General features: G+C 44.0%; 1 protein-coding gene across 1 annotated transcript in view; it reads left to right on the top strand.

The window, feature by feature from the left end:
* Positions 1–25641, top strand: part of KIF26B (kinesin family member 26B) — an 876378-nt gene that overhangs the window by 367055 nt on the left and 483682 nt on the right. Inside the window, exon 4 of the mRNA XM_069608003.1 lies at positions 23499–23665. Coding sequence (XP_069464104.1) covers positions 23499–23665 — 167 coding nt within the window. The remainder of the gene's footprint in view (positions 1–23498; positions 23666–25641) is intronic.

Here is a 25641-nt window from a genome sequence, read left to right as displayed (position 1 = left end):
GCCTACAGGAGGCCAAAGGTACGCTTTATACAGACACAGGTCCTGCTGTGCACATGATTGGAAGCCAACTCATGTGGTGTCTGTGGATCCCGCACAGGTGTCATGAGCCAGGGCAGCTGCAGGTATCCAGAATCACCTGCATGGAGAGATACACAGCCAGGAGTCAAAGTGTATTGTGTGGGGGTGGCCCTTCACAGCCTTAGTGCAAAGGGCATCATGTGAATGCATATTGGGCTTTATTGCTTGGCATTTGTCTTATTCTATGCTTGTGCATGTTGTATTGTTCACCTCATATATTGTATTTTCTTAACATGCACCCTGTTCCCTTGCAGCTGATGTTACATCATGTGTTTCGTTGCCATGTCAAGCTGACACAGTGGCTGTCTTTAGCCAGTGTATTGCTCTCGTGCATGTGGCTTGATGGATTTACTATCGTCCCACCGTAGGCTTCTGGGGGCAGCGGGTTTGCATTGCAGGCAGAGTGTACATGGGTACTTAGCTGTGGTACTGGCATGGTTATTGCTGTGTTATGTGCCGTCACACTTTGTGTGACATTGAATTTGGATCATACATGTTGCATTGTGGTATCTGTATTCATGTGTATGTTGGGAGTCGCTACTGTTCATGTGCATCAGCGTATCCATTCAGGTATGCCTGACATGTACATGTTCTGTCGGCTGTACTGCCGGGAGGTGGACAGGTCCTCCATGTATCCAGGCAGTGTACTGGTCCATAGGACCATAGCGTCATGGGTGAAACCAGGGTAGCAGGCACACCAGTCGGTGATGTACAGGTTGGGATCGCAGGTCACCTGCACGTTCAGTGAGTGGTTGTGCTTCCTTTTGCGGTACACAACTTTGTGGGCCTGAGGGGCCACCAACACCACATGTGTACATCCAAGGCTGCAATGACATTTGGCAATTGTGCTATGGCATGGAACTGTGCCTTCATGGCGTACACCCATACTGGGGTGTAGGCAGTGTGATTTAGCATGAGACATGCCGCAGGAGGGCACCGGGCACCTGGGCTAACACTGCACAAAATTTTGGCTGTGACATGAGGTGCAGCATGGCCTCAGAGTGCTGGAAGGTGCCTGTTCCTGGGAATTGCAGGACAGATACTAGCTTTAGCAGTGGGGGCATAGCTGTCCTGATGTTGATCCTGCTTTCAATGTCGCCCTGGATTGTGGTGAGCAGCTCACTTATGGTCTCCCTGTTAAGGCGGTACAGGGTGACCAACTGACTCTCAGTGCGGGTCTAGGGTGAGGCCCTGACCCTGGGTATCGTGCACCTCTTGCTTGGCCTCTCCTCCTCCTCCACCTCTCTGCACCCTGTGTCCTGGGCAGGTTGTCCTGCCCCTGTGCATGAGCAGCTGCATGTCCCATCTCGCAATGTGTTGTGTCAGCAAGGTGTTGGTAACTGTGTTTGGGGAAGGCGTTTGCCTTATATAGCCCTATTGAGTGGAATGGGTTCACCTGTGGCTTCATTTGGGCCACCTCTATGCATTTACCTCCACCTGGAGGCTGGAGGTAATTGTGCTGTGATTTTGGAAGTATTAGCATTGTATTTCAGTGCTATTACCACAGTGTTTGCACTTATTATGCAGAGGTAATTGTGCTTCTTTTTGTCGGTGCAGATTCTACCGGCTGTATTTGTGCTGGCCGTAATTGCGCCACATGTAATAGTGCTGGCTGTTTTACAGTGGGCGGTATTTGCTCTGGCTCATGATCCGGCACAGCGGTATTTGCACCAGTAAATCCGTTGCAGCCAACTTTAAGGCTTACCCCCAAACTCCTAATGAGGTCCACAATGGGCAATCTTGAAAGCTGTACTCAGTGGCCAATACTAAAGGCCATAGCTAATGCCCATTAATATGTTGGAATATACAGTCGGCAGAGCCAAAGGCCGTGACCTCTGGCTAGTATTGTGCTAAAGAGCATGGCTAGTGGATGGTTATTGTATATAATATGCAGCGGGCACAACCGAAAGCCATAGCTAGTACCATATTAGTATTTTAAAATATACAGTGGGCATGGCCAGAGGATGTACACAGGTCTCATGATCAAAGGCCATGGCTAGTGCCCCATTTATGTGTTACAATATATAGTGGGCACAGCCAAAGGTTGTGGCCACTGGCCAGAATTATGGCAAAGTCCATGGCTAGTGGCTGATTAAAGTATATAATATACAGTGGACACGGTTGAAGGTTGTGACTAATGTGCATAACTGAAGGCCAGGATAAGTACGCATTCATGTGTTAGAATATATTTGGCCATGCACACTGACCATGGCTTAAGCCCATGCTTAATGCCAGTTACTGTTGTAATGCAAGAGTGATGTCATCAGTGATGTCATCTGTGATGTCATCTTTGTGGTCCTAGGCTGCGCAACAGACGGTGCGATGTTACGGTGGCTTGAGCTGAATTTCAGAGATTTTGTTGCGTTAAGTTTTTACCTTAACATCCTTGCACCTAAAGTGTTTTCCTTGAATTTGAAGAGTTTTGTTATTCCATAGATTTTTAGAACACTTCCAGACCCACTAACATGGATTGTAGGCTTTGAGAACCCACAATATTTTTAGGCAATGCGCAGTGAGATTAAATTATTTACCATGGACCACACACTTTGGTTAAGCAGCGTGCTCCATGCGCTACACCACTTTTCGGGGCCACCATTTAGCTGCGTGCCGATTCGGCGCAGCCATTCCACTGCAGCGGCCATTTCGGCGCGCTCTTTTCAGTGTGAAAGCCATTCCGGTGCCATTATTTTGGCACAAGGGATATTTGGACATGACTGACATTGCAGCCCCGTCTAAAATCTTTCATGCCAAATAAGATCACAGGACTGCACTGCAACAAACCTCGCCACCTACGAGTTGCGTTGCTTTTCTTTTAATTAAATTAGGTAAATCAAAAACATACAGCCTTGAATCCTGGTCTGCCAGAGTTCAAGGCGCAGCATTTAAACAGTAGGCCACAATAGCTTGGTGCTTCATATGGCATACATTTCATACTTAGCCTATAATTGAATATGTTCAATGATAAAAGGCTAGGTATGAAACTTGTTAGAATCCAAACAATAACATCATTGTAGCATAATGGTTAAGTGCTGCGTCTCAATGCAGGCCACGGTTCTCCAATAGCACTGTTCCACATAAATGTGATTTTTTATAAATGTCATTTTTTCTGTTTTATAATGTTGCCCAGAGACAGTGTAGTCCTCTTTTTGAATATTTGTGCAGTGTAAGGGGGAATGTGTGGTGTGAGGGTGTGCATTCCATCTGAAAGGTTGTGCATGCAATGTGTGTGTGTTTGATGTGAGCGTGTGCGTGTGTGTACATGGTGTGAAGGTGTGTGTGTGGTATTGTACATGCAGTTTGCATTTGCACTGTGAAGGCTAATGTTAGTGTGTGCGCACACGTGTGCTCCTGTGAGTGTATGTGAGCATTGTACCGCACCAAGTGTGAGTTTTACGTGTCAGTGTGTGTGTGTGTCTGTGTGTGTGTGCATGTTTCCATGTAATTCGGACGATGCCCATCCAGTTCTTGTTTTTTTTGTTGTTGTATTTTGTGACTTGTAGTTTTGTTTTGTCCATCAAGTGTCCTGTACTACAAGTCCCAAAATGCAAAGCGAAAAGGGAATCTGAATGATCATCTTCCAAATGACAAGGGACGTGTGGCATATAACAATAAATACAAGACATGTAACTTGGCTGTATTCGTGATTTCTCCTGCACTTCTATTTGCTTGGGTTGAATGGCAGTAGGGGATCTGTAAATTGTTGGAGGAGGAGGAAAGTAGTGTAGAATAAGAGGAGTGGGAGGAAGGTAAAATGTTTTCTTCAGCTGGGGAAAGTGAGAATTAGGGGCTGGAGAGAAGTGTTGTCTACTTGCCCCCACCGTTTTCAAAGTCTAAAAATAGCGCAATATATTAAGGTAATAATGGGACTATGTGGCAAGCACTTCCATTGAGCTGCAGAGAAAGTCTTGTTTATGCTGGCTCTCGTGCAATGGAAGATGCACAACTATTACTAATCCATTGGCAGTGCAGCTCAAAAGACCGTCTTAAAATCATGCAGTGATTGGGTGAACGTTTCCATGAAGGAGGCCACATGGATCAAAGACATGCCTGTTAAGACAGCATAGTCCATAATACAGAGTGTTTACCAAAATATATACTGTTTTAAATTAAAAAAGAAAAGTCTTGAACCCTGTTTCAAGGACCAGTATTCAACCACTACGCCACAATGGCTTAGTGCTTCCCGGTGTATAATATGTCCAATTGTAAAAGGCTAAGTACGAAACTTATGAGAATCCAAACAGTAATATTGTGGAAGCATAATGGTTGCATGCTGCCTCTCGAACTCCTGCAGCCAGGGTTCTCGAAGGCAGCGTTCAGCACAAATGTTTTTTTATTTCGTTTTTTCAGTTTTATAATGTTGCTAAGAGACTTGTAATACATGTTTCATTCTGTTTTATAATGTTGCAGTAAATAAGTGTGTTTCATGTTTAATATGTGTTCAATTTAGCAACGACAGTGTAATGCATGTCCCATCCTGTTTTATAATGTTGCAGTAAGTAAATATTTTTCACGCTTAATCCATATTACAAAATGCGAAGTGCCTGCAGGTTCATGCCAATCGCGACCTCCCGTGCCAAAACATCCTTGCGCAGAGAGGTACGAAGCGCAAAGGCCCTGCAAGTTCATGCTGCACCAATTGCAACTTCTCGTGACAAAACATCCTCGCGCCGAGAGGTCCCTGGACTCAACTGGCTCCGACTAACTGGGCGCGCCCAAGCGGAACCTGTGGCAAACTGGTTGCGCCATAACGGTGTGTGCCTAACTGGCTGCACCGAAATGTCCAGTCCCTTGCTCCGAACCCCTTGTTTAACGGCTAGTCTTGTGGTGACTTTTGTGTTGCATCGCACAACCCCAACCCCAACTAACTACATTTAAGCAGCAGGGAAACAGGAAAAAATTGACTGGCTGCAAGAATAACATGCCCAGTTACTTTATGCACCCATAGTGAAAATCGAAAGCTGGCACCCATAAATATACGCACAGTACTGTTTAGCTTCAAAGTGAGCAAGGGGACGGCTCCCTCAGGCCATGTTGCTCTAAGTGGTCTTGTAACTTTGCCTCCCTTATTAGGCATCATGTCCTGAGGGGGCTGGCCTTTTCCTCACTTTGAAGCTAAGCAGGGTGATGGGAGATGGATGGGAGTTTGCCTGGATGGGAGACCCGGGTCACTAGTGAATTTTCACCCCCGATGTCACTGTAGCTGTAAAAATATCTATTTTATTTATTATGTACAAAAGATTGCAAGCGTTGAGAACTTCCAATGTTTTTAGTTAATGTCCTGTGCGATTACATTATTTGTAGAGGATCACACACTTTGGTTAAGCAGCGTACTACAAGCCCTTGTTTTATGGCCGTTCTCTTCATGACTGTTGTCATACATCGCACAGCCCCAACTAAACGCATTTAAGCAACGTGTAAAAGGGGAAAAAATTACCAGGAAATAACATATGCCCAGGTACTTTTGCCCCCATAGCGAAAATATGGGGAAAATAACTGCACTAGTGTCCAGGATTGCAAACTCTCTTGTCAAATTGTGGACGAATACTAATGACTTACTTGCCCTCTCATCTTTTTCCCTCCTCACCCCCATGTCGGGCTTTCAACAATACTCTGCTTTATAAAGCTAACTTGAACAGTACACATACCCTAGTGTCACAGTTATATATAAATCCTTATAGAACTATGTTAGGCAAAAAGTGTACAATTGTGCCATTAATCCCCCCCCCCATCCTGAATGAGACTACAACTACAAGAATGCAATTCAGCAAAAGGCAAAAACATGGACTCTGAGTGCAAAACTTTAAAGGTATTACAGTAGCATGGTTTAAAAAAATAATGTGGATGCCTTGTGTTATGAGCTATTTAAAACTAAGAAAACACAGGGCATTCAGGACTGTATATACCCATGCAATAACCGGGACCACCCCTGCTTAGTTTCAAAGCGAGGAAGGGTCCAGCCCCCTTAAGCCATGTTTCTCTAAGTGGTCTTGTAAGGTGGGCTCATTTGTTAGACAACATGGCCTTAGGGGGCTGACCCCTTCCTTGCTTTGAAGCTAAGCAGGGTTTGTCTCAGTTACTACTGTAATGGGAAACCCACTCTTTCTGTAAAAACATATATTTTTGTATTATTGTTGACTGGGAGACTGCAAATATCAGAATACAATTCAGCAAAAGGTAAAACATTGTCTCTGAGTGCAAAACCTTCAAGGACTGACAGAAGCATGGTTTCGAAAATTTAAATAATTCAGATGCCCATTCGGTTGCCTATCCATACAGTAACGGGGACTAACCCTGCTTAGCTTCAAAGCGGGACTGACCCTGGTTAGCTTCAAAGCAAGGAAACGGATGGCTCGTTTGTCTATGTGGTCTTGTAACTTAGGCTCATTTATTGGGCAATGTGGCCTGAGGAGGCTGTCCCCTTATTCACTTTGAAGCTAAGCAGGCTCTGCCCTCGTTAGTGCATGGATGGGGACCCGTATGGCAGTGTGGTTGTGATTTTTCACCCCTGACATCACTATAGCTGTAAAAATATCTTTTAAAAATTGTAACCGCAGGTACTGAACTACACATACCCTCGGCTATCTGTAATCCTTTATAGCTGCAAATATTGTCAAAACAGCCACAAAACAAATGCTTTCCAGGCCCTCACCAAGTGTCCCCCTCATCTGTGCCATCTCCCCCCACTCTCCAGACGGCCTCCTGCTCTCGCCCTTTCCCCCGACAACACATTCAGTTTCTGTGACAGTTTGCTTTGAGATGTCGGCTATTCGAGGCCACAGAAAGCTTTGTGTTGCAAACTCAGTCCCGAAACTCCCTCCAACTCCCAAATTTCACTCTAGTCCCCCCATCTCTAGCCCGATTGATGGCATTTACATGTTTTTTTGTACTGCAAATAGCTTTTTTTCCTGCGTTTCATTTTCCCATATCCCCAACTATAACCTTAAATATCTCTCGCATCGAGAGAACAACAAGATGGTGGTCGTTTCATTTTTAAAAAATCCCTGGTTTCGGGTGTATCCATCTGATTAGCTATCTCTTCTTAAGAAGAGGGCACCCTCTTCTCTGTCAAATATTTAAATTACTACTGCACAAAATAACCCCAAACCAGGCATGGATCGCAAGTCCACGCTTCGTGCCCAACTTGGTCCAAATCCATCCAGCTGTTTGGGCTGTGCACTTTGGCAAAAATTGGCCTTGTTTGTCTTTGGGACAATGAATGGGGAGTAGGCTGCACTTTTGTAAAAAAAATAATATTTGTCTTAATAACTTTGTTATATTTTTAACATATCCATACATGACTTTGCAGTCTAGGGGGGCCCGTGAGTCCTTAATCACTTTTAATATTTCAGTCAAATCCGTTACTCGAATCCAAAGTTATTAATGATAGAACTTTGAGGGGTTTCTATGGGAATCCGACTCACTATAGGGAAACTATCTCCACTGTATAATGTGAATTGGTACAGCATATATATATATTGTTCAACATAGATAAAAATATGTTTGTTGTACCAAGTTACCTATTTTATTTTAATGTTAAAAGTTTGGTATTGCGCGTGTTTTAAAAAATTAACTTTTTAAAGTGAGTCACCTTTCCAGTGGTGTGTTGTGCTACAGACAAATATCAGACTGGTGGCAGGGTTTACATAGAGCCAGCTAAAATGTGATTTATTCCTACAACAAAAAACTGCCTCCATAAAACCCATATGCATTTGAGCTCATGCCTGGCACTCTATATTTTTCTGAATGCCACCCTTGCCTGCAGCAACTACGTACTTCAAAGAACCCCACCTTATACATGGGCGGGAAGAGGAGCTGGTTGTGACGGGGAGGCCAGCCCGGCTGCCTTTGTGCTCGGCTCTGTAACGCCTCCTATCATTCCTGCTCTCTTAAGATGCCGGTTCGGCGCATTCCTTCCTTTGAAGACGGACTTTATAAGGCAATGACAATACTGTAAGGCTACTTATCACCTTATTTTGTGCTAGACAAGAATGTGTCTGTGGGAGCAGCACGTTCCACTCCTCCTCCCCCCAAATTCCAAGCAGTACTTTGACTTTTTAATTTGTAACACCCACTCTGTCCATGCAGATTTGCAAAGACTGCTCCTGTAATTCAGTTTATGACAGACTGGCATCTGGTGAGGGCAGACTAGTCTGCGCTTTTTTGATTTTTAAATGCTAAAATTATGCAGGTAATTCTGTTTATGAAATGCATGAAGCGGGTTTATCCGAGGTGCTTCACATGATAAGAAAATGGTACAATACGAATAACAACATATAAATGCAAACAAATGGATATGGTAGCCAAGCAGCAAAGAGAAATCAAGTTGCTGTTTAGTGACGAACTGGGCTTGCCATAGTGCATAGAAGGTAGGGTGACCAGACGTCCTGGTTTTCCCATGAGAGTCTGGGGAAATCGCCCTCCGTCCTGGGGACCAGAGAGTTTTTTAATTAAATGAACCCCGTACAAGGATTGGATGGGCGGGTGGCTGAGGTACCAGTTTTTTGCCGGCACTGATTCAGAAAATCCTCAAATCTGCGACCCGGCGGGACTCTAAATTTGCGGGAAGCATTTTGACCCCCCCTCCCCCGTTGCCAGCCCAAACTGCCGATCAGAGGTGCACATGGTACATTGTTTTTTATACTATAAGCGACAAGGAGTTTGAAGACATGGCAATATGATGGGGTTGGATTTAGGCATGCTCCTGCAGTGGGTGGGATCTATGTAGTCTAGAAGCTCATGTCTAATCGTTCTCTTTCCGTTTCTTGGAAGGGATCAATGTCTTCCTCTCACTCCTTGTGCTTCCATGTCAGCAAGATTCCGTACTTTGCTGCCTTTTCTTTATTTGTACACTATTTGTTTGGCCTGATGAATTCCTCCCTTTGCCTTCCACGCTCGCTTTCATGCAGATGACACCCATAATTCCTTTTTAATAAAGTGTTGCCTCTGCAGCTTTGAGTGGTCACTTGCCTTTGAATCCAGGATGCTGGCTCATGCTCTACCTCTTATTCCCCACAAGACTCCGATCTTCTTCTTTCCTGCTGCTCCTCTTATCTCTTATCCTACATGTATTTGTTTTCCTCGTACTCAGAAACCATTATATTCCTCTGCCCTTAATTGAGGGTTTATTTTTTACTCTTCTCTTACACTTCAGGGTCAAATTCTTTTTGTTACTCGATCTTGTTGCTTTCATCTATATAACATAAAAATATTCACCATTTAAATACCTTTTCTTCAACAAAACTCTTATTATAAATGTTGCTTCTTTCTTGTTTGAATTATTGTTCTTCTTTATATTTTGGTTTTCCTAAATATGCTTTGTTTTCTCTTCAAACTATTCTATAACTTATCTATTAGGATTCTTTTTCCATGGAGGTCTATTAATCATTTGCCCTCTTATATTTCTCAAGATTGGCTTTCGGTTATATCGCATTTTGAGTTTCATCTTTATTTAATGTATTCATGCATTTATGGACTTGACCCTTCTTCCCTTATGGTTCTCATTACTATATATCATCCTTTAAGTTTGGCTTCTCAATTTCTACTTTGTGTTCAGGGACCTCCTTGTGCCTTTTCTCATTTTCGTTCTTTTCAATCATTACCACCTAAACTGTGGAATTCTTTGCCATGTACGTTTTAGTTCCGCTTTAGCTTTGTTTAAAACCTGCTTTAAGGGTTGTTTGCTAAGTATTGCTGCCTCATCACTAAAGAGCAAATTAATTTCTATTTGGCTGTTTGACTGCCATATGAATATTTTGTTTGCATTCTTACATTGTTTTTCATAAGCTGCTGTTTTGTTTGTTTGTTATTATGTGACGTGCTTTTGAAAAAAGCGCTATTTGTATATTTCAATAGAGTTATTGTCATACAGCAAAGGGAAATTACTTGCGAATGCTTGAATTTCATGAAATAAAATAATTTATTGATTTGTAGATCTGTGTTGGAAAGTACACAAATCATATCATAAACCCACATGAAAATATTTTTTTTTACAGGTTTCTTATATAAACATGTTATGCAAAAGTAAAATGATTGGACTTTTATTCCAATCATAAGGAGGCTGCAAGTAACAGAATACAAAATGACATGAGCCCAAAATATTGCACCTGAGTTTTACTACTCCTTTTCTAAAGATTTAAATACACCCAACAAAATAAACTGGGTGTGAACTGCTTATATTCCTTGTTTGGCACAAACCTGTAGATTGTTTTCATGATGCGAAGAAGAAAATTTGAAATTTGGTGATGATAGCAAACTGGTTTTTGGGTCAAATAAGCAGACCTGAAAATACGTTTGGAAGAAGTCTGGAGCATGTGGTTGTCTCTCTCCTGTCTAGTACCTTCCAATTAAATGACCTACATGTAAAGAAAGAGCGGGCTATTTGTAGGTAGAGAAGAATTCCAAGGCAGTGTTAGGCACACATGCATTTTATAAGCAGAGTAGAACTGCAAGACAGTGTTATTTACATGTATATTTTGTAGGCGGGTGAATGTCAAAACATTGATAACTCAATATGTGTTTTGTAGTCAGAGAATGTCAATGCATTGAGAACCTCACATGTGTTTTTACACCGAGGAGAATAGAAAGTAGCACAAAATCTGCATGCATTGTGTAGGTGGAGGAGTGTTGGACAGTCTGGTTATTGTAGCTCGGAGGTTAATGATTTTAACATGCCTGAATCTGCTGCAGCACCCAAACATGGTAGGGGATGGCATACGGTTCGGGGGAGTGTGACAAATCAACTTCCGGGGCACCAGTGGTCCAGGGATAAATATGGGTTTCTAAATTATCAATTAGCCCCACGCCTCTAGTACACCAGAAGGGTTCCGAACAGATTGGAAACACAAGCAAATGATAAACCTCCTTGTCCAGTTTTGGTAACGTGGACGAAATGGCAGGATTATCTCCACAATGTCGTGGATCATTGGTTAGTTGCAACACATCGAAAATACAACAATTACCCAATGATAATAGGGACTGTCTCGTCAAGGTTGTATACAAATACTGACTTTACTATTATTCAACAGACAGTTCTAGTGCACTACAAAATACAACCAGCCTGTAAAGGAATGCAGAGGACAGACGGTTTCAAGAAGAAAAAGGGATGCACTCTGGATACTGATAGGAGGGTAGTTGGTAAAATCATTAATTGCAATAGTTCAAGGATACTTGGTTTCAGCACAAAGGGAGCAATGGTTCGTAAAATGTCACTAGGGGCCTTTGAAGAAAGACCATGGGGACAGAACCACAATGTACCTTGTAAAAGATCTCGGTGCTCGACAGGGTTGAGTCAGCTTAGGGCGCTTTGCAGCTTCTGCAACAGAGTTCAAGATGGGAGACAGCTGTGGGTATCAGGCGGTAGGGAGTTCGGCGAGTGAGGCTGGACAGACGGCTCCAGACTGGCCTACATGGCGCCTCGGGGTTAGGAATCATTGCCTCAGTGCAGGTTAGTGGGTCTGAAGCACTGGACGAGGCATCGCGGACGACTTTAGCGACTGCAGCGTGACAATAGTCAGCGGTGCAGTCGGTTGCAGCTTCAGGGGCTCGACTAGCTGGAAAATGTCCTTTAAGGCAGATGCTGGTAGATGCTTGTCGATGCACTCCTCCTAGCTTCTTCACTGGGCTTGTGTCATCCTTTAAGGCGGACTGTCCAAAATGGAGGAGAGTGTGGCAGGCAATGGCCTTGTCCTTGGTTTGGTTCAGAGACGCCCTGGCACTTCCCACCTAGGAAGCTTGCTTGCAGAGCCTAATAGGGCATTCTGTCTGCTGGCTGGGTACCAGTTCTGGAGCTGCTGGAGGGTCCACTGGATTCAGTATCTCCCTCTGTTCCCCGGGACATGTTTAGGGGAGGGATCTTGCTTTTCTCTATGGAAATCCTGGCTTTTCATCACTGGCGGAAGCTGTAAGGCAGACTGTTCCTTCAGCCAGGGTCCAAATTAGTTCTTCTTGTTACTCCTTGTGAAGTCTTCAGATGATCTGCCAAAAGAGGGGCTCAAATCTCTTTTAAAGCCAAATGGGCCACAGTGATTGGTGTAGGCTAAGCCTACCTTAATGATCCAATCCTGGGTCCCCACCAATAATCTCCTGTATGTGTGTGGTCATAACCAGAGTGCTTTGCAACAGAAATGATAAAGGGGTGAAAATATGTAATACTAAGTCCCACCCATCTTCCTGCCTGTTGTGGATCAGTAGGTCTCTCTGGTTAATTGACCTCAATGTAGTTCCTGATTAAAGTGCCAGGTTTCCCTTGAAGCTGCGGCGAGAACAAACTTTTTTTCTCCATCAATCCACATACTTGTACCTTCTGATTGGGGTCCCCCTGTGGGGGTTGCCTTCTGTAAACCCAAAGTCCCAGACATGACAGGTCACTGCCCTGGATACTGAGAGGTGGAAGTTGGCTTCAGGTTGACACAATGCATATCAAAGGTTGTTGAGGTTTTCCTGTCTTTTGTTAGTCCTGCGACCAGGTCTCCCATGGGCCTGCTTGAATTAACGCTGATTAGTATGCGAAGATGCTACCAGCAGCTAACAAAGGACAGGGTGGATCCATTGAGCCTTTATTAGTTAATTAGGTTGGGCCATGGCAGGAGGAAGGTTTTGCCTGCCCCCTCTGAGATGCCTTGATGTACACTTGGCTGTCACACATTCAACTAAATATGACAGGGGGGACGGCGCCTTTAAGCTTTGTCCACCAAGAGTACACAGGTCTATGTGTATGTCTATGTGTATATCGTGCGGTGAGCATAGGAAAATGTGTTCGGATTAGCCCCACACATTTTCCAGAGGTTGATCTACCATCATTCAATTTCATTTAAAAGTTCAAAAAAGTTCAGGCGAGCACACACCCACTGTGGGAGGGAGGAATATATAAGTTGGGCATTTTCTTTCACTTGCTTCAGCAGCAGCTGTATGCATTGTAGCAGCTCAGATAGTACATCTGCAGAGAACAGGGGTATCAAACTCAAGTGAAACTGGTGCGTTGGGAAGAAATGTAATGGTGCATGCGCTGCTGTCTCAGTTGCATCTGGAGATCGAGGGTGACATTCGGGAAGAGGAGGAGGAAGTTGAGTCATTTCCATCTGAGGCACAAGAGGGAGAAGAAGAGGGAGTCCTGAAAATGACCCACTTACGATTTCCTTGGAAACAGAGAACCATGAAGAGAAGGGCAAAGATCATGCTCCATCCCCTGACTCAAGATTGAGACTCAGTAATGTCGTCTTTGAGAATATCACAGATAACGATTGAGACAACGGGGCAGAACAAGAGGTTCAGGCACTGCCAAACCATACAATTGTGAAATCAGCTTTGCAATCAGCTCCTCTGTCGGCACCACCATGCAGCATCCTCTGCAAAGGACACTGAGCTGACTCCATTAAGGAAGAGAGGTCAGGGTCCATCCAACCCGTAAAATTGGACAGGTGAATTAACTTCAAATCAGAAAAGCAAGAAGCACATTTTTCTACCTGCCTTGTATGTAAATCTCTTGTGATGAAAGCCGATAACCAATTAGACACTTCTACCCTTTGGGCCCACATGAGACAGCATCAGTCAGATGCTTGGCAAAAGGAGACGGCAGCAGGTAAGCCTCCGACCCTCCTCCACTGCAGGCAATGAAGACACACCACCATCCCACACCTTTCAACAGGAGAGTCCTGCTGAATCACAGATTTCAACAAGCCCTGTTCGAATGCCATCCCTGACGGCAGATCCCACAACATAAAACCTACAAGGTGGGTCAAACTCAGCCGGAAAGGATTCAACTGACTGCTAGGCATATTTCAGGGATATTTGCGCACTGTTATTAAACAACAGCAAACAACAGCCAGGGAGGAGGCTCCATGCCTCAAATGTTCAATATTATAACCTCTTATTTATGGTCTGTAAAAAATGAGCAAAGACTTTGCATCAGGCAACCATGTGCGGCATGGGGCATATTCCCTTTATGCCCCCTGAAAGGAAGGCATGGTATCAAACAGGTAAGACAGACACAAGTGATCACAGTTAAAAGGTGTTTATTGAACTTCAATGGGTTGGTTGAATGCCTATCTAAACCTAAATCTAAGAATGGGAGCAAACTTCGACCATCAAATAATAATAACACAGTCCTTGTCCAGTCTGTCAAAATAAAAGGGCCTATACTAATAAACCTATTGCCCATCCTTACTTTTAAATACAAAATGGTGCGGGACAACAATGTATGCAAAGAGGAAAAGTGTTCAAGAAAGGATATGTCAGGATAGTTGACCAGTTGGTTTCCCTTCCCCATGTTTTCAGCACAGGGTAAGGCAGCATGTTTGAGCTTTGCACACATTCTGGCTTCTCGGCCACTAGTATACAGTTCAAAACATAGACATCAGGGACTTCTGCCAAAGCCTCTTTCTCAGTAACAGTCTCTTACTGCAGAGGGTCTGTTGCAGCAAACAAATTCATTCCTATTAGGATTCTCACATGCACACGATCTTGCTTTCAATGTTGATCATGGGTCTCCCTTCTTCAGGGTGAGACACCCTTTATCACAATGTTCACACTTGGTCTTCCTCATTCGGGCTTGGATCCCGTTAATATGGATCAACCTTGTTCGGGCTCGGATCCTCTTGATATGGATCTCCCTCATTTGGGCTCGGATTCTCTTGATATCAAAATCAAAGTCTTTCGAAAGTGCGATGGGTTTTGCTTAAACTGTTGCAGCACCACTTTTGATTCACTTCATAAAATTGCTCTCATCAATCTTCTACTTTCGTTTCCCTTGGCGGGATACTGTACAGAGACCTTTGATTGAGCACACTCATGTGCTGGACCACTCTGTCAACAGTATTGTATCTTTCCTTCTCAAGTTCAAACATTCATCAGCAGTGTAGCTTTACTGGCGTCTTTCATCACATGCGTTTAACAATGTTTGTTCCAGCGCTCGTTTTACAATGTTCCTGCTTGCAACCTTGACTTCAACACAGACTGGTCATGCATCAGTTTCATCGACTCACTGGCTGTGTTGATCTCTCTGGCACTTCTTTGTTCTTGGAGCCAAGGACGATACCACGTCAGCTGCGGCTCCTCCCAGTCAGTTACATGAGAGTGCCTTTGATATCTCCGACACACAAGGCAGGATTCTTGTTTCCTTGCCTTACGCTTTCACTATCAAAGGTTTTGTGAAAAGTAAAGACGTCTTGCCGAAAAGGTCAAGGGTGATTCCCCTTTTACGAACGCTTCATGGTGTGCCGTCTTTCTCCCCTCATTTAGCACTGACTTGAAACTGCTGTTCCTTTGTGTGCTTTGCCTCGCTCAGAGTGTGCTCTCGTGATCCACCTTTTATCCGTGTGGGGAAGTTTAATGGAAGTCAGGTGTGAATGATTGTCAGCAATTGCTTGACCTCACCTGACCACTGTATTGGGACATGTCAGGTATACCGCTCAGGTGTGAGTCTGTTTTCTCCCAGAGGGGGCTGTCCACGTGAAAGTGTTTCTTAATGCGAAAGGGGTCGGGGTTAGAGTTCCCACGTATCCTACACGGTAGTATGGGTTAAAGGAGCTAAAGGGGGGATACTGCATGTCGCCATCCGGTGTCCCATACCCCGAAGACCCCTCACCCAGGTGATCCTCCTGCACTGGTCCACGCCCAGTGTCTGGATCCAATGGCGACGGCCGTGCCCTGGCCACCTGCGAGAGAGATCTGCAGGGACTAGCGGTTGAGACACCTTCTAGTTTCTCACATACCCTTGCCCTATGCGATGTAGCTGCATCTGTTTCACAGGGAAACCGGGAAAGGAAATTGACACTCCCCTGATCTTTACCTTTTTTGGTGTTCCAAAGGGAAACAGTAGGGTTACAGGTCTAAGAACCATTGGAAGACTCGAGGGTTAGAATCATTTTGTTGGCTTAGCCATACTAAAGGTGAGTGGTCTGTGACAAGGGTGAACGTTCTTCCCAAAAGACGTTTTCTTAGATGGGTGATTGCCCATTTGATGGCAAGGGCTTCTAACTCTAATACGGAGTAGTTCTTCTCACGTGGGAAGAGCTTTCGACTAGTGAATGAATAGGTGTTGTAATCCATCACAAATTTGCAACACAACTGCTCCTAACCCCGTGATAGAGGCATCCATTTATAACACAAACTCCTTTGAACAATCTACCACCTCTAGGATTGAGTTCTGGCAAAATGTTTGTCTTAAGTTGTAACATATATCATCTTCATCAGTCCAATGAATCTTCTGGGGTTCAGTGTCCTTTAATTTGTTGGTTAACCTAGCTGTTTTACCGAGAAATTAGGGCTAAACCTACATTAATAACCAATCCTAGGAATGCCCTCAGGTCTCTCTTAGTCTTTGGTGCGGGGGTATCTAGGGCTGTTTCACTTTTTCCCTAGTAGGAAGCCAAGGTATTTCATGGCTGATTGGGCCAGCTTACATTTGGATGGATCGGCAGTTAAGCCGGCTTCTCTGACGGGTCTCATGGTGGTATAAAGATGGAAAAGATGTTCTTCCCAAATCTTACTTTAAATGTCGTTAATATAAGCCCCACAGAAATCGGAGTAGGGCTGTAATATCCTGTCCATAAGCCATTGGAAAGTGGCTGGGGCCCCATTTAAGCCAAAAGGGAGGACTTTAAACTTGAATAGTCCCAGGCGCATCGAGAAAGCAGTTTTTTCATATTAAGTCCATGTACGAGGACCTGCCAATATCCCTTTGTCAAGTCTAGGGTCGATAGAAAGATGGCACTTCCGAGTTTATCTATTAACTTGTCGATGTGCGGCATAGGATAGGCTTCGAAGGCAGAGATAACGATGGGGGTTAACCTGCCTGAAGTGTGTGCAAAACCTCCAAGAATTATCCGGTTTTGTTACCAATACAATAGGCGAGTACCATGGGCTGGAAGAAGGCTTGATAATGTTTGCCCTCAACATTTTTTTTAACTTCCTCTACCACTATTTGTTTTCGAGCTTCTGGGAGTCTATAGGGTTTTATATGAACCACTTTTCCCTGATATAATGATAATGACCTTGTATTCTCCCTGGTATTTCACAGAATACATCGGAAATGCCATGACCAGGTTGTTTAAGTCTTCTTGCTTCTGTCTAGATAGTTCATGGGGAATAAGCTCTGAATTGTCTATCTCCTCTGGTATCAAACAAGACAATTTTGAGGTTGATGGAGCAGAAGGATTTTCTTTCCTCTCCTTCAAGAGATTTCCATGGTAAAAGTGGGTCTTTTGCTTCTTCTACAGTTGGCCTATTTTATAGGTACAGGTCCCTGTTTGTCTGTTTGTTCTAGTACCTCGTATGGCCCAGGCCACTTTGAGACAAGTTTAGTTAGGTAAGAGGACTAATACCTTTTGTCCTACTGAAAAGGTTCTTAAATTTACCGCCTTGTCATAGGTCGACTTCTGTTGGGCTTGAGCCTTTTTCATGTGAGTGTAGACTAGATTCCAAACAAGATTCATATGCTCTTGTAATCGGGTATCTGATTGTGACAGAGGAATAGCTGCCTCTTCCCTTTCTTCCCAAGTCTCCCGGTGCATGTCTAGGACATCTCTTGGTTCTATTCCGTAAAGTAGTTTAAAAGGAGAAAAAACGGTGGTTGCCTGAGGGGTCTTTCTTTCTGCAAATACCACCCAGGGGATGATGCTATCCCAGTCCTTTCCATCCTAATCTCTTGACCAATCCGTCCATTTGCAGGTGAATAACTGAGGTTCTTAACTTCACTCATCAATTTGCTCATACAAATGGATCCCTGATCCGTTAGAATTTCCTTGGGGAACTCCACCCTAGAAAAGAATGGTAGAAGATGTTTTAAGATCTGTTGGGTTGTATTGTTCCACATGGGGAACGCCTCTGGATATCGTGTAGCATAATCAACGATTACAAGGACATATTTGTTACCCCCTCTACAGGTTTCCAACGCCCTAATGATATCCATCCCTATTGGGGAGAAAGGGATTTCTATGATTGGTAAGGGATTCAGAGCGGCAGGTAAGGGAATATGTTCACTGGTTTTCTGGCATATTTTACATGTCTGAATGACGTTCTTTATGTCCGTATTGATACCAGGCCGGTAGAATTTCCCACTGATGTGTGCTTGGGTTTTAGATTGTCCTAATGTCCCCCTATCAAATGAGAATTTGCAATCTCTAACACGATCTTACGATGGGTTTTTGGGATTACTAATTGATCTTTACTTAGGCCTTCTCTTGAGGTTTCTATACAGTAATCCCTGTTTCAGGAAGAAAAAGGGGCTTCCCGTTTCTCAGTCTTCTTCCTCAGGAATTACCTGTATGAAAGCCTCTGCGAGTGTCCGATCATTTCACTGGGCGAAGACTAAATCGGGAAGGATTGTAGGTTCTTCTTCCCTTTATGCCTCAATGATGGATGGTTCCTCAGCCTCTCCAAAGCCCAAGCTCAGTTTCTTCTGGTTTACTCTCTTCCTTGAAACAGGAAAATAGAGCCTTCTCAATAATTCCCTGTGCAATTTTATCCCCACGACGTATTTCAAATTGAGTTCCGCCATGATTCTGTAGGAGAACCTTTATGTCTCCCCGGAAGATGGGATCTATGACCCCTGCTAGGACATCCAGACCAAACTTCCAGGCTTGTCCAGATTTTGAGGCCAGTCTTATATGACAACCCTGATGGGGTATTAGTACTAAGTCTGCAGGAACCAGCCCATCCCCAAGATCTGGATCCAAACGCGATGGCCGTGCCCTGTCTACCGGAGAGAAAGATACGCAGGGACTAGCGGGTTAGACACTTTTTGGTTTCTCATCCCCCGCCCCCATTAAGATGACATCACAGCCAAATGCAACTTCAAGCCATGTTGTTGTAGAGCAATTACGGTGTACAAAACCATGTCCTTTTTATTTTATATTATCCCAGTTGTCTCTGCAATTTCTCTAGGGATGGCCATAGATGCTTGTTTTGCACGTTCATGACATTTCACAATTTTAGTCCTGGAAGTTCTGATAGTGGTTTTCCAAGGGCTAGCTCGCCAGGATTTCTCAACCTTCCCTAGAGTGTTAACTGGCCTTCCTTTCCCACTCACTCTCACACCCACCCTCTACTGCATGGCTCCCTTTGCCACAGGCGAAGACAATGGGGGCGACTGCCAGGGTTCTTACAAGTGGAACAGCTTTTTAATTTGTTCAAGTGTTGCATTCTCTCATGCAGACAAAGGGAGGCCACTTATGTTATTTGATCGGCTGTGATTTATTTCCCCCCTTTTCTTTTATGATGTACGGCTTTTATTGTGCAAATGATGAATGGACGAGGCAAATAAATGGCTCATACGTTTACAATGACAAATTATGGGCAAATGCAATTTAGCAAATATATCTGTACAGGTTTACAAGTAATTGGATTCTCTGTTCATGTCATCGCGCTGTGTACAGAGTGTTGACACAGCTTTCGCCTTGACTTTATGTGAAACAAATTCATAAAGAACACGGGAGACCAGGGGAAGTTGGATTGGAAGCGGCATTTACGGGCTTGGGACGGAAATGATGTAACTCAGCTTCACTTTAATAGACATGGCATTTTAGGTGCTACTCATTTTGCCTAATGTTCATGCTTTTCGCTAATATTTTACAATACTGTTCTTTCAGAGCCCATGAGCACCAGTGATAACTTCCAAGCCCATGAAACCATACACGGGGGATTCTAGTCCTCAGGAAGCCTAACGTGTGTTTACATGCAATTTAAATAAATGTACACAACTGGTAACCCAATAAAAGACTTGCTAAGTCAATTTTGCCATTTCATGACGTTGTAATTGTAAATAACATACCAACATTAGCACACATCGTGTGGTTGTTTCCCCTGCATGCAATGTTTAACTTTCACAAAACGGCGGGCAAAAGGCAAGAGTAATAAAAACGGCCAAAATTGCTTTTATGCTTTCTTTTTACTGTTTGTTTTGTGAAAAGTGTAAATGATGCCTGTAAATGATGCTTGTAAATGATGCTTTGCTGTGGGCACCTGAAATGGATTCCAATTACTTTAGCAGGTGCTTGATGCAGGCGAATTCCATAAGCACCTATTAGCGTTACACTAGAATACAAATCTCATGCTGGCTGGGAATGGAGAGATGTAGCAGGGGGAGTGGCAAAGTGAGGTGGAAACAGATTTCCCCTCCAGCCTCCCACTCCACCTGCAAAATACTTTTACACCTTAATTGTTACACTCATTTTGAGACAAGGCTTACAAAATTAGCCCCATAGCATGTTAGTGTCCTAAATGCCGTTCTGGGGTCCCACCTGCTTCAACTTTAACTGTGAATATTAACAATCATTGAAATCATATTAGTTGCCAGAAATAGTCAGGGACTTCATTTCACCAAAATGCCAGGGGTTGTGGAAGTGACATCACATGACCCTTGACCTTTGCTGACATCACAGGAAGTGGTGTCATTTGACCTGACCCCGAAAGCGACATCATGGGAAGTGATATAACCTGACCGTTGACCCCTTTAATGAGTCTAGCCATTATTGTATAGAATTCCAGAAAGACAAATTATTTCTTATTCCTATTCTGTTTTATTTAGGGTCATTGCTCAAAGTGTAACACTTGTGGAACCCCTGTCTTTTTAAGAGGCCTCAACATAAATTCCAGCCACTCCAGAAGCAAAGATCCACAAGGCACTGGCCACAGCCCAGGAGCTTAAATGTAAAAAAGAATAATAATAATAATAATGTTTTAGCGATAGCAAGGGAGACCACAGAGGTAGCAAGGGAAACATCAGAAGTCACAGTTGCGACCCCTGGGGACCCCCAAATGACGTCCCTGAAAATAGTCATGTACATTTTGCTTTCCTATGGTTACTTTCCACCTAATAGGGAAACATCAGAAGTTTAAAGCACTGGGCCTCATTACAAGGTTGCCGGTCCGGATACAATATGACCTGGCGGTATGGAGGGCACCCGCAAGGACAGCTTGCCTGTAGCACCGGCATGGTAATGAACTGTTCCGGTGCTACAGGCATCCCCATTCCCATTGAGCCCTACGCGGGCTCAATGGGAATGGGGATCACCCGATTCCGGCACCCGCAAAAGGGCAATTACTGGGTCCAGCTGGGCCGGAATACCCCGGTAATTGCCCATTCGTGGGTGCCGGAAAAAAATGAATACCGGCATCAGCCGTGCCTGTGGTACAGGCACGGTTACTGCCATCCTCGTAAAGAGGCCCATTGTCTTCTTCAATCTCTCTTGGATCTTAATTTGTTTCTGATGGCATGTAAAAGAGATACTAACATTATAAAACTGCTTGATCACCCTTCTGTTTGGTGATCCAGGAGAGTACGTTTTGATGAGGACCATCCCCGTGCGCTCGCTGACCACAGGAAAGCTACAGGGGAGATCTGCTCCCACAGTGACCTTGAGAGATCATCGGGGAATCTGCCCTCTAAAACGGGCCATGGCTTATGTTGCATTTAGCTGCACTAATTCACCACCATACATTTTTTCACAGCTCCGGAGCTTTTCTGGGTGTTGGTGCCCCTTCCATGCGTATACAAACTGTGGTTTGTGGCGGTAACTCAGAAGGGAATGGTGGGTTAAGTGGCTACAGCATTAGCTGGGCAGAGCACTCTGGAGAAAGAAGAGAAAGGGCACGAGGTACATTTTTTTGGGCACGTTTTATGGTGTCTGTAACATTGGGGGAAATTCCATGAAGGCAGTCTCAAAGCACTAAGCACTTAGTTCTAGAAGGGGTATATTTTGCTGGGTGATGGACTGAAGATATGCTCAAGAGGACCATTTAAGCGCATAGGCTAATTTATTTGGGATTGTATTTACGGTCCCAAAACAAACCCCAAAATAAAATGAGGGGAACGTCATTTTTTTTTAAAGTTGTTAGTGTCTCCTCCCAGGGGGGGATAAACAAAAGAAATATTCTAGGGGATGTTGTTAAAACAGAAATAAAGAGATTTCCAGTTCAAGTTTCTGGAGCTTTCTTTCTGTTCTTCCCTTGCCACGTCTACTACAGGCCTGGCAGCCACTGCCGAGGAGATGTGGGCCCAGTGCTGAACTCAAGCCCTTCTGTACGTTTTTAAGTCCACGAAAAGCAAAAAATAAGCACCCAAGTAACAGTAGAGAGGAAGTCAGACTTCCCTAGATGACACTGTGTGTAAAATAAGTTGTGGATCCCAGGGATCGTCTGAACCGTGCAGACGGTCATCTATTGTCCTGGAAAGTCTCCTGGAGTCGCTTCCTGCATGCCATGATGTCAGATAGGGACTTTTGCAAATACAATAGCTACTTCGTCTTCCATTTTGTTTTCAGTATTGAAAAACAGAATGCAGGAGAATTCTACCTGCATTCTTACCTTAAGAGTTACTTCAACCTTCCATGTTATTTGTCACAGAAGTCATCAACTCTCAAAGTTGTACGCATGGAAATAATTTGACTTTCACAGAAATGTACTTACTTCTAAGTGTGTGGGCATGAACATGTAGTGCGAGTTTCCCCAACAGTTAACTGAAGCATTGACTGGGCCTGTATCGGCTGAAAACGCTGCCGTGACCGGTGCTCACAATGCACATCGCCAAGGAAATGCTGCTCAGCTGAGTGCATGCAGCCCTTGGCCCGCACACAGGCTGAACTGAGTGGCTAATGGGGGGTTAAGTGTGCGGGGGCCACATCGGATGCAGGGGGAAAAGAGGGTAATAATGGAAATAGAGGGTGTGGGAACAAAGCAGAATCCTAGGGATGTGCAGGCGAGATGTGCAGGCAGGGGTGAATGATGGATAAGAGGGGTGGAGGAGAGGGGCAGGACCCACGCCCCAAAAAAATAGAAAAAGGAAAGCGAGGCAGCTTTACTTACAAAAGGACACAGAGATTGGGTAAGGGGGCATGGAAGGAGCAGCATTCTGGGGTGGTAAGGGATGCAGGTAGCATGAATCCAGCAACAGGAACACACAGCTACATTATAAACGGTGAATGCGCTTACAAGGCACAAGAGAGGCAAATAAAACCACTGGGGAGGGGGAGGGGGGAGTACCCAAACGTAGGTGAAACAAGGAGTCAACAGATCATTATAACGGTTTTGTTTATTCCATAGCCCTGCTGCCTTAAAGTCGCAGTGACACATCCCTTCGTTGCTCGATTTATACAAGAAAACTTAGCAATCACTGTTCCGCAAATGCTGCAAAATGCCACAATGTTTCCAGTGAAATGACTTCTCCATTGCGACAAAGCGTACACGCAGTCATTTCATCCCATTACTGCAAAGGACTTGTGATGCAAGTCATCTGTACAATTTTTGCAGAGCCTACACTTTTTTTGTTCATATTTGGGGGTGGAGGAGGGGTGGGCGAAAGCACAGCGTGCCCTAGAAATAATGAAATAGAAAATGGCCGCACATACTGCCTAGATGGCAGCGCAGATGAGGCAGAATCCAAGGCCGCAGTGTGTCTAATGGGCCCTTTCTCTGTCTTCCATTTGCAGATCTCTCAGCTGATGACCGAGACTGGCCGGGAGGGGCTGACGGAAGCAGCACTGAACCGCTACAATGCAGACAAGCCCTCCTTGTACAGCTTCCCCACATCCCAGAGCACCTATGTTGCCAGCGAAGCCTCTACTGGCACCTCGGTGGCGGCCTCTTTCTTTGCCAGGTAAGGGAGACACGTTCTTTATCCCTGGTATTGTTGCAGCTTCAATCCTGGTTGAGACCATGAGCCAGAACCATGCATGGTGTCCTGTTTAATAAGTAGAGCCCCGACTTTTGGGATCGCTTTAAGGTACAGTATTGTGTTACATGAAGCGTCTGCAACCTTTGGTTCTTCAGTTGTGTTGGACTACAACTCCCATCAGACCATGCCAGCATATTCAATGGGGAGGATTCATGAGAGTCGTAGTGGAAAACATCTGGAAAGTCACACACTTGTGAAACACTTGTGTATAGGTGTGTTGTAAATGCCATATATCATATCATGTCATAGGTTAAGTGTTAAATTATCAACAAACTGCCACTGCTTTTGGTTTTGTTTATTTTTTGGTGTTTTTAGCGCTTCTTGCTTGTATTTAGCCACCTTTGCATGCCTTTTTTGGGGGAAGGATTGGTTTGAGAGGGAAACATTGAGTGATCTGTCCAGTGGTCCCAGTGGAGAGCTTCTTCACTAAACTCTGATGTGTAGGGCAGGGTCGGATGACCCTTTTTGTACATGTCCCTGGTATGAGGGAAACGTGATGGGTGAGCCTTCTTGTGAGATCCTCCTGGTAGTGTGGTGGGGAAACTGGACATAGGTCTGACCGACAAACCTGTACAGATGATTTTTATGGGCAAATGTGCCAAGGGGAGAATTCTTCTAGGCCATAGGCAGCATCACAGAGTTGTGCCTTCAAACCACTCTGAAGTTCCTGGAAGTTTTCCATGAGCCTTAAGTTAGGATGGAGTCACTTTCAAAAGCCACAGCCCTGAGAGTGGAGGGGATCTTCCTGTACCTTGTGTGTTTGGTCTGGCAGATGCGGGGCAGGCTGTGGGAAGCCACATTCAAGCATCGTGTTGGCAGGTAGGGCTGCTAGATCTTATAGAGGTATCCCAGCGTGCAAGATGTGTTTCATAGATACATAAATGTGTACAAATCGTTTAATGATGGAAGCCCAACCAGGACGTGTCGTTACAGATACCAAACTGAATCTAGGGAGATCAGAGCTTCAAAGAAGGACTTCAGTCTCCTCACTAGAGAATCAGCTTTCTAGTACATTTGAAAATATTGGAAATCTTTTTGAAAACATGCTTAATTTTAAATCTGCTTCTTTTTTCATCATTCTGAGTTGGCACCCAAATTGTGAGTAAGATTTGTTTCTAAATAGTTGTCTGAGAACCCACCGTAAGCACCAACATCTACCGTTATGTACACAAGCATACGTCACTCCTTGCCTTGGCTTCTCTACTGAGAAAGATGTTCAGGGAACAGTGCAAACGCTTGCTCCTAGACTGTGGGAAGAAATTAATAGATCTTTGGGAGTGCCCTGGGAGTGTTAAATTAGCCCTTTATCGACTGAACTGGTATGACACTATTGATAGGTTTCATGGGTATGTCGCGCTGTCCCACTTGATTATGAACACCGTACCTGAATAGTTTTCCCAATCGTTATTTCCAAGAAGAATTTATTAGTTTTCGGTGGAATCTTTTTCCTACTAGAGAAATACTGTTGCAGCGCAAATTGATATCTCAGGAAAAAGTGCCTTTTGTCGTTTCTGTAAAAATAATGAGTTGGAAACCTTAAAGCAACTGATGGTTCAATGCAAAGCACTAAACACACTTTGCACTTTATTTTCTAGGAAATTGGTACCTAAAGATATGCCGAATTACTTTGATTCTTTATGCCTAAAATGTTTCGGTGGTCAACTCATTTCACTCTGTTTAGGGGTATTAGGCTTCCTAAAGTTTTTTAATTCATCCGGTATGCAAGGCTAATAGAATGAAAAGAAGTGTTAATGTTGATGATTTTATCTAGAAAGTATGGATTATTTGCGGATTTTTATAATTCTTATGAACACTATTAATGATTTTATATTGTAGTTTTATGATTAATTGAAATGTTGTAAAGGTTAAAATTGTTTTAACGATATACAATAAGAAAA

This window comes from Ambystoma mexicanum, chromosome 4q (assembly GCF_040938575.1).
Source record: "Ambystoma mexicanum isolate Mex_15411 chromosome 4q, UKY_AmexF1_1, whole genome shotgun sequence".
Lineage (NCBI taxonomy): Eukaryota > Metazoa > Chordata > Amphibia > Caudata > Ambystomatidae > Ambystoma > Ambystoma mexicanum.
This window is presented reverse-complemented; position numbering and strand designations above follow the sequence as displayed.